General features: G+C 37.7%; 3 protein-coding genes across 3 annotated transcripts; 2 read left to right on the forward strand and 1 right to left on the reverse strand.

The window, feature by feature from the left end:
* The first annotated feature begins 405 nt into the window (after positions 1–405).
* Positions 406–5251, forward strand: LOC141908393 (GPI-anchor transamidase component PIGS-like). Its single transcript, XM_074798432.1, has 14 exons — positions 406–482; positions 813–964; positions 1143–1248; positions 1762–1998; positions 2101–2216; positions 2407–2527; positions 2616–2677; positions 2754–2868; positions 2951–3040; positions 3120–3352; positions 3908–4036; positions 4116–4218; positions 4439–4496; positions 4736–5251. The coding sequence occupies exons 1-14, from the start codon at positions 464–466 to the stop codon at positions 4848–4850; spliced, it is 1656 nt and encodes a 551-aa protein (XP_074654533.1). The 5' UTR covers positions 406–463; the 3' UTR covers positions 4851–5251.
* A 121-nt stretch (positions 5252–5372) lies between these two features.
* Positions 5373–12345, reverse strand: LOC141908877 (signal recognition particle subunit SRP72-like). The gene is made up of 17 exons (XM_074799139.1): positions 12208–12345; positions 11002–11119; positions 10766–10886; positions 10581–10646; positions 10311–10500; positions 9415–9490; positions 9109–9189; positions 8967–9024; positions 8756–8887; positions 8239–8505; positions 7357–7452; positions 7152–7255; positions 6982–7059; positions 6552–6701; positions 6208–6371; positions 6088–6121; positions 5373–5573 (listed from the first exon to the last, which is right to left on the reverse strand). Exons 1-17 carry the CDS (start codon positions 12302–12304, stop codon positions 5420–5422), a joined length of 1986 nt encoding a protein of 661 aa, XP_074655240.1. The 5' UTR covers positions 12305–12345; the 3' UTR covers positions 5373–5419.
* Positions 12346–12526: 181 nt separating this feature from the next.
* LOC141908718 (signal recognition particle receptor subunit beta-like) lies at positions 12527–14533 on the forward strand. Its single transcript, XM_074798880.1, has 7 exons — positions 12527–12667; positions 12782–12873; positions 12957–13031; positions 13238–13320; positions 13437–13496; positions 13580–13711; positions 13985–14533. The coding sequence occupies exons 1-7, from the start codon at positions 12568–12570 to the stop codon at positions 14193–14195; spliced, it is 753 nt and encodes a 250-aa protein (XP_074654981.1). The 5' UTR covers positions 12527–12567; the 3' UTR covers positions 14196–14533.
* Position 14534: the final 1 nt, after the last annotated feature.

Below are 14534 nucleotides of genomic sequence, written 5' to 3' on the forward strand. Positions count from 1 at the left end.
ACTAGCAAATGGCAACTAGCAACTGGCAGCTGGCATGCCGTCTTCCATAGAGGAATTGCCCATTGCACCTACTTGTCAGTCATGCTCCGTGTCACACGGAAGCGAATGCGTTCACGGCTTTAAACTGATTAAAATCTTTATTTGCCGAAAAAATGTCTAGCGTGTGAGAATTACAAGTGGAAGGAAAAGGCTACTTCATGTATTTCTAGTCAATGGAGCAAAGCCATTAGGTTAGTATTGACGAAGCTCCAACCCGGAGCGCTTTCCTGTTAGCGTCCAAACATTATGTAGACTGGTTACCGGTCTCTATCTTCATATTGAATGGCACAGGCAACCAGTCTACGGCCACCAAACTCTATTGGCTATTGAATTTTTTAAGTAAGGTCGATGTGGAGTCACTTCCGGTTTGAAGCAAACAAACTATTTTTTAGTAATTAAGAAATTGTAAACATTCTAATCGACGATGAAAGAAGACGAACCAGGTAAATCTACATCAATTAGATATCTATCTCTTAAAAGGAAAACTTGTCATCATAAACCACAACAACCACTGACCACCCTCTCCGTCCGGTCGCCAGCCAGTCGGTACTCTAAACTCTTCTGACTTTTAGTCTTACGTGTACGTACTACTCACTCGGCACCTTCCCTGTGTAATCTTTAATTAGATCTGACACTGATCAGAGATAACTCAATCCAGATAGAATCAAACTTGTCTGCATGTTTATGGATGCTGAATGAACTGTCAATCTGCATTCATCCTCATCCTGCTCTCTCATCACATCATCTCTGTATCACCCACAATTTATTTTCAGCTGCAGCAGAAGAGAAGACTCAACTGGCGTATGCCGCTATAGGTGTAGCTACAGTATGTTTATTAGTAGGAGTTCCGTTATGGTGGAAGACTACGACTGTTTATAGAGTCAATTTACCATACGATGATATGTACGCTCTCATCGAGAAGAAGGTCTGTATTTACTACTGTCTGTGAGGGTTTTAGTCAGTAACCTGTCTGTGGTTTAGTTTCACGATCGGATATTTTCACATAAGCCCATCGGATTATAGAAAGCTAACCACCAAAGATTAGGTAACTGACTATAGGCTACCGTGATTCTAATGATATGTTTTATATCTTTCTTTTCTAGCTGGAATATACAACTCCGTTTACTGTTGTATACATGGGCGAGAACCCTAAGAAACAAGATTTGGCAACGTTTGCAAAGGAACTTCGTAAAACTATGCTATCATCAGGTATATCATATCTACATGATGAGAATATTCGTAGAGTAGCCGTGTTAACCGGGTTTAAAATAAGTAACAGAGACGAGTAGTACTGTGTAGGTTAACTATTTATTTGACGCACGAGATTTCGCTTCTAATGAATAGAAGCTTCATCAGGTGAACGACTCATTGACCTGATGAAGCTTCTACCGTATGTCGGTATGTATGTAGCTTAAAACCACTCCCTTCAGATAGACAATCTGCAGCTCTGACCATTCCCCCTTCAGGCAGTTATCCCTTATAGTCTTGGTAGTGAAAGCGTGCTGATAAAATGTCTATGTCTGGTGTTTGCAGTTCATTTTTAATTAGAAATGTCTCCGGGTGAAGTACTGAACACATGTGAAGCGTGGACGATCAGTCTTTGAAATTGTGCTGATAAAATATCTGATGTTTGTAGTTGAAATTCAATTAAAAATGTCTCAGGTGAAGTTCTGAATACGTGTGAAGTGTGGACGATCAAAACTTGTTTTTGTGTTGTGACAGGGAGGGAGTCAGAGATCACCGCTGTGTATCGCGGTAACGTCAGACGATGGTTCGAGGAAGAGAAACAGTTATTCACGGCAGCCGTCGACGTTAATGATTTCACGGAGAAGATCGAAGCGGCGAAACTGATCGATGACATCGGACGTTATAAATTCTACATTTTCCCGTTGAATAATAAAATCAAACTGAGCCGATATCACATCACTAACAGACAAAATATTTATATATCTGAACCTGGTACGTAAACTAACAGTAGACTCGGGGCCTCATGAGATCTCACCTGTGTTAGGAGGTTGCGTTTTCATTTAATACTGATAATTAAATACGTTGTTTTTAAAGATGATTGGAGCGGACTTGCTGATGAAATTAAAGTGTTAATGAATAACGTACTGGTGAATGAGGATCTGCTGGAGAATAGTTACCAAACTGCGAAAGGTCATCGATTGAGTCTAAAGGTAAAAATGGCGTAACTGTTGCATTGATTAAACTGTCCTGAATGCACAGTTAAGTTGAGGATCAGTTGCTCAATAATTGGTTAATGTTTATCAATGAATGGTTGACATATGACAATACAAAATCCACTGTTTGTCTTTATCCTATATTTGCGCAACTGACCTCTAATCGTTTGCGGTTTCTATTTTTCAGCCCGATAAAGATAGCATGAGATCAGTAGGATATCATCCTAACTACGATCTGACGTTTACATTAATCAATCCACAGCCGGACATCATTAGAGTTTCCTGGAACATCGAGACTGCTGTTAAAAGTAAGTATATTTTAGGGCCATAGAGGCCAGATATGGAGCCAATTGTGATCATGTTAAGTGAATAATAATCAACTCTCCTCAATTCTAGATTATTTGAATCCATTTCTACAAGCGATGCAAGAATATTCGACATTTTCCGTAAAATCGCAGGTACATTTTTAGAGACGGTTTTGAATTTTTCGGTTAAAAATGTGTTTAATTAATAAATTGATGATATTGGTTTCAGGTTTTATATTATACATCGATTTCGGTTCGTCCAAGTAAAGATAATGCGGCGAACTGTTTCTATTTGAAACCACACGAACTTCCTCATTTAATTAATCCTATAGAAAGAGATTTAGGTAAGATTCAAATCAATCTTTATAAATCACGACTATTTCAAACTTCTTAAGATCTAAAATATGTTTTTCACTTCAATTTCAGCTTCATTCGCGTCAAAAGACCCGAGTTTGAATTTTATCTTGTACATTCCGTACAGAGGACATTCACCTTTACACATCTATACAGCACAAGGTATACTACCCTTCATACTTACTAGAAATAAAATATTCTAATGGGAAAATATTCAAATTCTCCTTTTTCATTTTTCCAGGGAAACCGGCTTCTACAAATGCGTTTTTAAGTCCGCGTTGGGGAGGCGTAGTCATCGAAAATGTACCGAACCCAAAAAATCGTACACAGCTTCCGAGTCGGGAGACGTTAAATATGCAGCCGATAATGGGCAAATTTATAGAACAGTTGAGACAACTGATAGGAATTCAAACTCGTCTGCCATACGCTAATATCGAGTTCCAATCAGCGGGGATAACTGCAGTTACGCAATGGGTAAGAATATCACTACTACCCTGTTCTACAGTTGTGTAGGGTTCACTGAGATCTAGTTTCTGTAGTTTGTTACTTTCCAGTTCACTTTACTGTGGCTCCGGTTCACTTTACTGTGGCTCCGGTTCACTTTACTGTGGCTCCGGTTCACTTTACTGTGGCTCCGGTTCACTTTACTGTGGCTCCGGTTCACTTTACTGTGGTTCCGGTTCACTTTACTGTGGCTCCAGTTCACTTTACTGTGGCTCCGGTTCACTTTACTGTGGCTCCAGTTCACTTTACTGTGGTTCCGGTTCACTTTACTGTGGCTCCGGTTCACTTTACTGTGGTTCCGGTTCACTTTACTGTGGCTCCGGTTCACTTTACTGTGGCTCCGGTTCACTTTACTGTGGCTCCGGTTCACTTTACTGTGGCTCCGGTTCACTTTACTGTGGCTCCGGTTCACTTTACTGTGGCTCCGGTTCACTTTACTGTGGCTCCGGTTCACTTTACTGTGGTCCCGGTTCACTTTACTGTGGCTCCGGTTCACTTTACTGTGGTTCCTTTCCCTGTTTTTAGGAATTGAATATTTGGCTGAGAAAACGAACGATTGAAAACATAGCGACGTCAGCGGCTACCCTGAAATCATTGGCCGATCTTTTGGGTAAAATTAAAAACATGGTCATTAACGACGACATTGGAAACGAGGTAAAGCCACAAACACGAACCTTCAGATTCAAAACTGACAGCATTCATCAGAGTTGAATCAATATTTGACTGGTTTCAGGTTCAGTTAGCAGTTGACTCAGTAACGAACGCGCATCAACACCTAAAACAAGGACTTCTACGAGACGCGTTTGAAGCATCGAAACAAGCACTGCAGGCTTCAGGTAACTATTCCTGCTAAACCTTACACAGGACCAGACACTTCACACATCAGCGTCGTATAGGAATAGTGTACATAATATATGTGGCCTTAAAGGTCCTCGATTAATAGAACTGAAATTGCATATAGCTCCAGAGAATTTAAACAGTGAGCAGAGTATCAATAATCTACCTATATCTGTGTAAGAATCTTTCGTTTTATATTGTATCGTATCTAATTTTTAGAAAAGGCATTTTTTGACCCGTCACTGCTGGAGTTACTGTATTTCCCTGAAGATCAAAAGTATGTAATATATAATACAGTCAACCCCCAATATTACCGCCCTCCCATTTACCGCCACCCGCCAGGTTTTCTCAATGTACATCACTATACAAATACAGAGCAAAACATCCCGATACACCGCCATACTCTCTACATTCTGCACCGATGTGGGCGGTATATCAGGGGTTGACTGTACTTCAATCAGTATCCTCATACTTTATCCTCTTGATTGACGACAACTTGTTTTGTTTTTGTTTCAGGTTTGCTATTTATATCCCACTGTTTCTGCCGATCAGTCTCCCCATACTCACTTCGCTGTATTCCGCGTTCAAATATTTCCGAGGTAGAAATCAACAGAAACAAAAATCGAGTTGAGGTTTTTCGATGTAACAAATAGATGGCGATAGCGTACGATCTCGGCTTTTTTCAAACCAACGAAAAACATTCACAGCTACATTGATCACGTGCTGTAAGCTTTAGACAATGACTCGCAGCTCTAGATAAATGTTGTAATTCAAAGGAAAGTTCAATTTTTAAGCTTCTATTGAAGTCTGCTGTAATTCGTTCCACATCGAAAAGACTCTGCCGCAAATTCATCATTGTTTTCATTCAGGGCGGTCGGGCTTTATATTCATGTACAGTACAGTAAACTGACTTGCCTCGGTTCTCGCAGAACCAATTGGATTCCACCGAGACAGCGGCAAGTGAAAATTCCGAGACAGTCTGAGCAGTCTACTGTACTTTTCATTCATGGTTTGTTTATATTTATGTCTCGATCGATGTCAAATAAAATACTGATTTTATAAGAAAAGACACAGAGCTTGTCTTCGATAAATGTAGGGTAGAGTTCATCGGAGTTTGAGAATTTCAGAAACCTGACAGAAACATCATTTACCCACAAGACATTTTGATATTTATTTCACGATTAGATTTAAAACATATTTCTACCATTTTGCACCTTTGCCTTTCTTCTTTTTCTTGTTGGCACCCTGAGGTTTCTGTTGTCGAGGTCCAGGGGTCGGGGTAGGTTGACTCGACTGTGAGGGTTTAGGAGAACTGATGTTACTCGCGCTCGGAGATGACATTACTCGAGTATCACTGGAAAAAAAATATGTAAAATAACATCAAGAATCAAGTGGTCAAACGTGAGAGGAATCGATCTTGCCACAGGAGTTTGTTTACATAACTGGGAACAGTTGTATAGTCGTGATCACTTAAGTCTGAAATTGGTCTCAAAGATTGACTATAGAATCCAAGATTAGTGTGATTAGATCTTGCAACAGGAGTGTGTTTACCGTGGGAACAGTTGTATCGTCTAGACAAAAGTCTGAAACTGGTCTGACTATAGAACCCAAAATGGCATTAGAGTGGTCTTAAATCTAAGCCATGACTACAATTGGCCTCATTGGTTTCAGTCAATCTGAATCCCGAATCAGGTAAGGTCTATTACATCTATGTAACTAACTACAAAATGTTTATGAGCAAAACACTGTTGACAATGATGATGAAATTTACTCCAAATAAACTGTCCAAATAAATTTTTATATCATCAACTGTGGTTTTTGCTCATTAACACTATCAGTCGAACAGTCAAAATGTTCGCTTTTCTTACCTTTCATAAGCAGACGAACCCTGGGTACCTTTTCCTAAAAACAGAACAAAATTATTTGTTAAATAATTGTAATTTGATGACGTCATAGGGGGATTGAGGAGGCAGCCATTAATAAAGTACCTATTTCTTTTCTCTTGTCTTTCCTCTTTCCGCGGTAGTAAGAACGTTCTCGTTTGGGTAACCATCGTTCCGGATCGATAACGGCGTTCGGGTCGTAGTCTTTTGGAAGTCTCTTCTTTTTCTTTTTCTTCTTTTTCTTTTCGATCAGTTCATCGCCGGCCCCACTGGAATACGAGAACACGTTATTTATCCCGGAAACAATGATGATCAATTATATAAACGAATTGATCCAAATGATGACAAAAACACTTAGTAAATTGACTTTATCCAAATGACTTTAAAATGACTTTATCCAAATGACAACTTAACCAAGTTTTAACTAGTTTTGCCGATGTAAAATTTACCGTTCCGGAGATTTCGGTGTTTTCGGACTCTGTTCAGTTTTGCCCATTTTTTTCACGTATCTCGTACCGAGCGTAGATACTGCTGATTCTAACGCGTCAACGTCTATATCGGCGCTAGCGTCCGCTACTGACGGTAGATCTTTACTAATACTGTATCAATAGAGCGTTAAGTTGTCAAAACATTCTCAAGTTTAGTGAAAATTGCTAAGGGCACAGTTCCACAGTTCTGAATCCAGTTCAACAGATCGACTGCAAGTTTTCCTCCGATCTCGAAATTTTCTCCGTAAAGCATCGATTGAATTCTGGGGCAGTCGGAGTCGGAGCGGGTTATTATCACATGAATTGGAGTACATCGGGAAATTTTAAATATTTTGCATCATATTTACGGATTTTCGATAGGCGCAACTGTGGTATAGATTTGAAAGGATACGCTTGAGCTTTCTTCTGGTCGAATTTAGAATAAGCAGAAATGAGCTGAGCCAATGTTTTCATATCTTGTGGATTCTTCCTACAAAAACAAAAACACTAAATTTGAATTTCTCTTTACGAAAACACGTTGCACAATGACCGAAGAGCTGCCTCTGAAGATGGTCTACTCACCTGTAAACTTCTTCCAATAATCTGCTAGCGTTTTCTGGTTTGCCGTGTTTCAGATGCATATCGGCACAAATCTGTATCATGGACGCCAGATCTTTACTGTCCGACTAGAAATAATATACAATTTCATTTCAGAAAATATGAAATACCGGTACATATTATACGATCAAATCAAAGGTTTTCCTGAAGCCTTGAAAGTTCTCCTTACATCATTTTTCTGATACCACTCGACAGCATTGTCTAAAACCTCGATCGCTTCGTCCATATCTTCCTGGTGTTTGTATAAAGTGACTAGTGATGAAACCTAAATAAACGCACAATAACAACAGAGTTTAGAAATATCACCGGTTAAAGATTTTCTCCTTTCTACCAGAACAGACCACTTGACATCTCTAATTGTAGTAATCATTACCAAAAGTAATTTGCCATCTTTAATGAAAAGATGAACTAGAAATAATTCAGATTTAATGAAAAGATGAACTAGAAATTATTCAGATCTAATGAAAAGATGAACTAGAAATTACTCAGATTTAATGAAAAAAGATGAACTAGAAATTATTCAGATTTAATGAAAAGATGAACTAGAAATTATTCAGATTTAATGAAAAAAGATGAACTAGAAATTATTCAGATTTAATGAAAAGATGAACTAGAAATTACTCAGATTTAATGAAAAGATGAACTCGAAATTATTCAGATTTAATGAAAAAAGATGAACTAGAAATTATTCAGATTTAATGAAAAGATGAACTAGAAATTACTCAGATTTAATGAAAAGATGAACTCGAAATTATTCAGATTTAATGAAAAAAGATGAACTAGAAATTATTCAGATCTAATGAAAAGATGAACTAGAAATTACTCAGATTTAATGAAAAGATGAACTAGAAATTACTCAGATTTAATGAAAAGATGAACTAGAAATTATTCAGATTTAATGAAAAACGATGAACTAGAAATTATTCAGATTTTGAGAGTATTTTGATATTTTAAGTAGTAAGTTGAGCTCCTAAAAAGAAAGTGCAGAAACTACTCTCACTAATAGTAGTTGTAATCAGGTGTGTTCTACTGATTGAATGAAATCTCTTACCACGCCAGGTCTATGATCGTCAGATCCGAGGTTTTTCAGAATATCACACGCCTTGTAAACGTGTCCTTGCGTCAGATACATTTGAGCGAGAACGAGTTTCGTACGTAATGAAATATCTTCGTTATCATCGACCGATTTCTGTAATAATTCCGTAGCTTTTTCCGTATGTTTTTCTCTACACAGTTGAGCTACTTGTATCAATCTCGGTAAATCACTGTCACGATTCTTTTCTTGTAATTCTTCGGCCATTTTAATGCACTGTTCGCCCTGTAAATAATGCCACAGCAGCATAAAAATAAATCAAGACCCAGTTCTAGAGTCAAATCTTATAAATTGACAGCTCTGTGGAATTGGTAGTCAGTACAAGTAACCTGTCTGTAGTTTAGTATCAAGGTCAAATATTTTCACAAACCACACAGTATAAGCCAATCTGATCATAAAAGCAAACCACGGTCAACAATTAGGTAACTAAATATGGAACTGGGTGCAGCTGCTGCAGCTGGTGTTTGTATTGTACCTGATTCATGTACATGTACAGTAAACAATGATTCATACTGATCACTTTACGCTGAGCGATCGTCAGTTTATGTTGAAGTCCGTCTGCCGTCGCGACCTTCATTTTCTTCTTCGAATCAAATACATTTTGATCCTAAAATCAATAAATATGACATCAAATATCGGAGGAGAGGAAATATACTGAAAATGTGACGATTGAATATGAATTTTACCTTGTTACAAGCGACAATGTTATTTGAGGCTACAGCAGTTAATCCAATATCAGTAGGTCTGAAACATCACACAAACAATCATTTCAAATCATCACCTTTATACTGTTAAATACTTTTACAATAATTTTCAACAAAATATTACCTTTGTTTAATGACTTGGTTGTAAAGTTTTAACGCTTGATCATTTTTACCCATCATTTGTAAAGCACAGCCTCGTTGTACTCTGTAAAATAATTGAAATGAGTAAATCTGAAGTCGAGCTTTCATCCAAAATAAAACGGGATTTCTGATTGGCTGATAATGACATCATCTAAGCTGCGCATGTAGCTGCCACTCGGACTAGTGCGGCAGGGTTTCGTACCGTCGCAATCTCGTTGCCATTAGGTTCGAATCCCAGCCGGGGGAGGATGATCCCCACCGGACGTAGGAGTTTTAATACAATACGAACCGGATGACTCCTAATTCAGCATCTATTTCCTCTTCAGTAACGTCGGGATCATCTTCCAAAAACTTACGACATAATTCTAAAATATGAGATAAACATCATTCACTCAATATTATCTTACTGCATGGGGGCTGATTTTTTGATGTTATAACACTATGAGAATTAGAGAAATTTCTAGGTTTATAACGTTTTAATTCATTTATTTTTCATTCAAAGTTTTCCAGGTCAGTAGCCACACTGTCAAAGATCATCTTTAGGTCTAAGTTTTTTATTAAGTATAACAACCAAAGACTAGGGGTCAGTTGCTCAAAAGTTGGTTTAGAGTTAACCAGTGGATAGTTGGCATAGTGACAATTAAACTTTCATTGTTACTATGGTATTTATCCACTGGTTATCTTTAACCAACTTTTGAGCAACTGGCCCTAGGCTTTTGAGACTGAACTTTTAAGTCATGATTATGCAAATGGAACCTGAATTTGCTGCATTTGGGCGACTAACACAAACATGGCTTATGAGTTAAGACTGGTCTAACTGGGTGGCGTCACTTTTCACCCATTTACAAATTCCCGGATTTTTTCTGATGTTACAAGACAAAGTGAATTAGAGAAATTTCTAGGTTTAAAACTATATTCAATTCATTCATTTTTCATTGAATCACGTATTGATAAAGAAACATGTGGTCAATTCAGTTATCTGCCATTATTTCTAGATTTTTCTGATTCCCTGAGTTTTCCAGGTTTTCCAGGCGAGTCACCACACTGTCAAAAACACTTCTGTTCTTTATTTAAGTCTAACATCCAAAGACTCTAGGCTTTTGAAACTGAATTTTTGAGTCATGATTATGCAAATGGAACCTGAATTTGCTGACTGTTAATACATAAATTCCGAACATTTCATACCTTCAGTTTCGTGTAGTTTAGCGACTGCTTCTGAGAACTTTCCGCAAGCGAGTAATTGACAAGCCGCGTTATAACTCAATTCATACGTATCCTCTCGAATCGGACAAATCACTTCATCATCCTCTTTATCCTGCTGTAGAGCTACGACAACCGCTGATAAATTAGTCTCTCGCTCATCTTCAAAATCATCCTGAAAATCATCACGAAATATTGAAAATCAGTTGATTACAGGTTGAGAATCAAAAACACGCGGATGAATTCGATTCTTACCGATGAATTACGAATGAGGTCTTTATAAACTTCAAAACATTCTTCATGTTCTTCTAATCTGTATAACTGAAAAAAATAAAAGAGGCAATTAACCTATTATCCACAACTCAGTTTTACAGGCAAAATCAGTTAATTTCCAATGTTTCAACACTAGAGACATAGCGTCTAAATTATGTTACACTTACAACTTGAGCCAAAAGTTCTTTAATTTTCAGGCTGGGATTCTGAACGGAACGCAGCGTAGTTAAAGCTTCTTTTGTGCGATTCAAACGATATTCGCAATACGCCTGTTCGAACGACAGATCGCTGAAAAACAATTAAAACATGCATTTCATGAGCCGTTAATCAATATCTATATATAGTTATAATGAGTATTACACCGGTACTGATATAATGATGGATTAGCGGTAGTAATACTTACACATCGACAGTGGCTGATTTACGAATCAGGTGCAGAGCATCGGTAAATCGATTTAAATGTAAAAAACAAACCACTTTACAATGAACGGCTTGAGGTTCACCGGGTAATTCATTCAATACTGAAATATATACATTTAAACATTAATACATCGGTCAATTAGAATTACAGGTCAGGCCATATGTCAGCAGACAGGAGCCGGACCGGAGGGCCTGAAAATGACTGCGACTGCGAGAGGTCCTATCTGGACTGTGTGCAAAGTATGGACACACTCCCAAATTGGTGTTCTGGAATTTTTTCAATACTAAAATCATTTGACCTTCATGGTGTTTGGTCTAATCATGGCTCCAACCACCCCAATAAAATTATCAAGCTGCTCCAGTCTAAAATGTATCTCTTTTATTCTTCTTCGTGGCTATTTCAAATCAACGACAGTAATTCCAACCCCAAATTAAGGACTTATAAACTTTTTAAAAAACGCTTTGAACTAGAAAAATATATTATTTCGAACTCTTTCCTTAAAAGACGCGAATTTTCCAAACTGCGTCTCGGTTCCCATCGGCTTAGAATCGAGACGGGGCGTCACTGTCGTCCATTTTTACCAGCCAATGAGAGATTTTGCCTCTACTGTACTGTAAATAAAGTCGTTGAGGACGAATCCCACTTTTTACTCGAGTGTCCCTCGCTTCATCCTGCCAGAGTCTCCATTTTATCCTCACTTGTATGTTTCACAGAGTTTGAGTCTTTTTGTGTTTTCGATAAATTCCTATTTTTGATGTCCTATAACAACGGAGACTATGAAATTGCCAGCCTTATGTGTAACCTAGTTAACTCTTTATTTGCCCTCCGTTCAACACTTTGATTCTTTTATATTATATTCACTTGATTGTATCGCCACCTAGTTTCCTTGCTGTAATATTATATTTTGTTTTACGTTTAACATATTTTATTTGTAAATATTCTCTATTCCTATGTTATCCATTATAAAAGCGATTTTAAATGTATGTCCACTCTTGTACTGTTTTCCCTGTGTCTTGATGTTAATATTTTATTGCATGTCATTTCCTATGTAACTTGTGTATTATATGGAGCAATAAAATTAAAGTTCAAGTTCAAGTTCAAGTTCAAGGTCCCTGCTCATCTGGCTTAGATTAGAATGGACCAGCAGGCAGGACACTGGTTTCTGGGAAGACTGACAGTTTTACTCACATTTATTGACGGTTTTTAAAGCGGCCTCGTAATTCTGATTCTGTCCATATTTATTCAGATCCGACCATAAACTGGCCACACCAGCAGTAGCAGCCATATTTACTACAGCAATACACTTTTAAACGGCGTCGAATCCGTGACGGTTAGTGTGTTAGAATCTATAGAATCGTGCTCGCTGCGGTACTCTAATACCCGGCGCCTTATCTCCTCCTTCATTTGGGCTCATTCTGTTGGTAGATTCAGACTCGATGATCAGTAGATCACGTGGTTCATTAGGGTTAGGGTTAAGGGTCCAGATTTACCAACAGAATAAGCCCCTTCAACGCGAACCAGGAAGTGAAATTCAGTAACTCCAGAATCATGGATGAATTAAAAGCTTCTTTCTCGCAGTTAATTAAAGATATCGACCCTGTTTTACTGGGTGTACTGACAGCTGTTGTTGTAATCTTTCTCACAATCGGTAATTATTTAAATATTTCCCCGATTTCTCCACGAAAACGTCACTTGATTACCGACATATGTTCGTCATATAGTCTGTGCGGGCACCTTTCAACAAATTCTTTTTCACTTTCAGTTTTGCTCAAATTTGCTAAAGGAGGCAGAAAAGGTTCTCATGTTGTTTTTGTCGGTTTATGCGATGCTGGTAAAACATTGATATTCAGCAAAGTAGGTAGTTTTGAATTCAATTTCAGTAATGACACCTGTTGAATCAGTAGTCTCGAACTATTTTCTTTTTTCAATGTTTTCAGCTCGCTCATGGGAGACATATTACCACTCATACCTCAATGAAAGAAAACCTGGGAAAATATACCATCTCAGAGAAGGTAAACTACAATGATACTGATATGATCTTATTTTGGGGACCAGGGGTCAGTTGCTCAAAAGTTGGTTACAGTTAACGAGTGGATAGTTGACATAGTGACAATTAAAAATTCATTGTTACTATGGTATTTATCCGCTGGTTATCTGTAACCAACTTTTAAGCAACTGGCCCCTGAAAGTGTCTAAATTCAGATCATTATACTTGCAGAATAAGACAGTTCAAATAGTCGATATACCCGGTCATGAAAGGAGTCGTCAAAAGTTTGTTGATCAGTATAAGAGCCTGGCAAGGTTAGTCTTAATTCTACTCCTGATAATAAACATTTATAACATTTGTAGCAAAGTAAATCTATCGCGAAAATCTTATTTACAGTAGATTTTACGATGGATTTTTCGATGATTTTCAGAGCTATAGTATTTGTAGTCGATAGTACGACTTTCCAGAAGGAATATAAAGATGTAGCTGAGTAAGTTTAACGACACCACATTTGTTACGCAAGTTTTCACCAAACATGAAAATCAATAATTGCTCGAAATCCCTGTTTTCTAGGTATCTGTACAACTTGTTGACCGATGCAGTCATTTCTAGAAATTGTCCACCGATTCTAATGTTGTGTAATAAACAGGATTACACGCTGGCTAAAGGTGCTAAAGTCATTCAGACTCAACTTCAGAAAGAAATGTAAGTAACCAGTTCAGTTCAGTCAAACTCAGTTTAGTCGTCATTAGATAGCTGCGTCAAATAAACTGAAATCACTTCTATGTTTAGATGCCTCACTTGATGAAATATCTTGTTTATTATTTAGCAGTTTTCAAAACTGCTTAAAAATGAACAAGATATTTCAAAATCCAAAACTTTTGGATTTTGTCTCCAAATCCCATCATCAGGGATCTAAATTCTGTATTCCTTCGTTACTCAAGTGACTAGTTAAAGATTCATGTTTTCTGATTTCAGAAATACTTTGCGTAAAACTCGAGCTGCCGCGTTAGATGCGACGGACGGCGACGTCGGAAATAATAACACATTCCTCGGAAAACGCAATAAAGACTTTGAATTTACGGATATAAAACCGTTCTGTGTTGAGTTCGCTGAATGCAGCGCGGGAACCAGCGCTGATGACTCTAAGTTAGACGAATTAGAACAGTGGATCGTGAAAATATCATAAATTTTAATGATCATTTTTCAGAGGAATTATATTTATGGAAAGTGAAAATGAGATTTTGATGTTGTGGTGAAGGGTTGAAACTCAAGAGCAGCTGCGCGGCATGTCTGTTTCTCTTCAGGAAACCAGACATTTTTTGGAAGCATTTTGAGAACTATTGCTAAGACGGAAGTGTTTACACTCGTATGTTCAGTCACAATGTGTTTAGTCAGTCACTGTATGGTCTCTCTCACTGATACAACACTAAGCTTGAATCGATGTTCATTAGGTTTACAATCAACGTGGCGACATTGTGTTATTATGAATGTATCTGTTCATGATGTTTGTTTTATAACCAAAGAT

Source organism: Tubulanus polymorphus, chromosome 7 (assembly GCF_964204645.1).
Source record: "Tubulanus polymorphus chromosome 7, tnTubPoly1.2, whole genome shotgun sequence".
In the NCBI taxonomy this organism is placed as follows: Eukaryota; Metazoa; Nemertea; class Palaeonemertea; order Tubulaniformes; family Tubulanidae; genus Tubulanus; species Tubulanus polymorphus.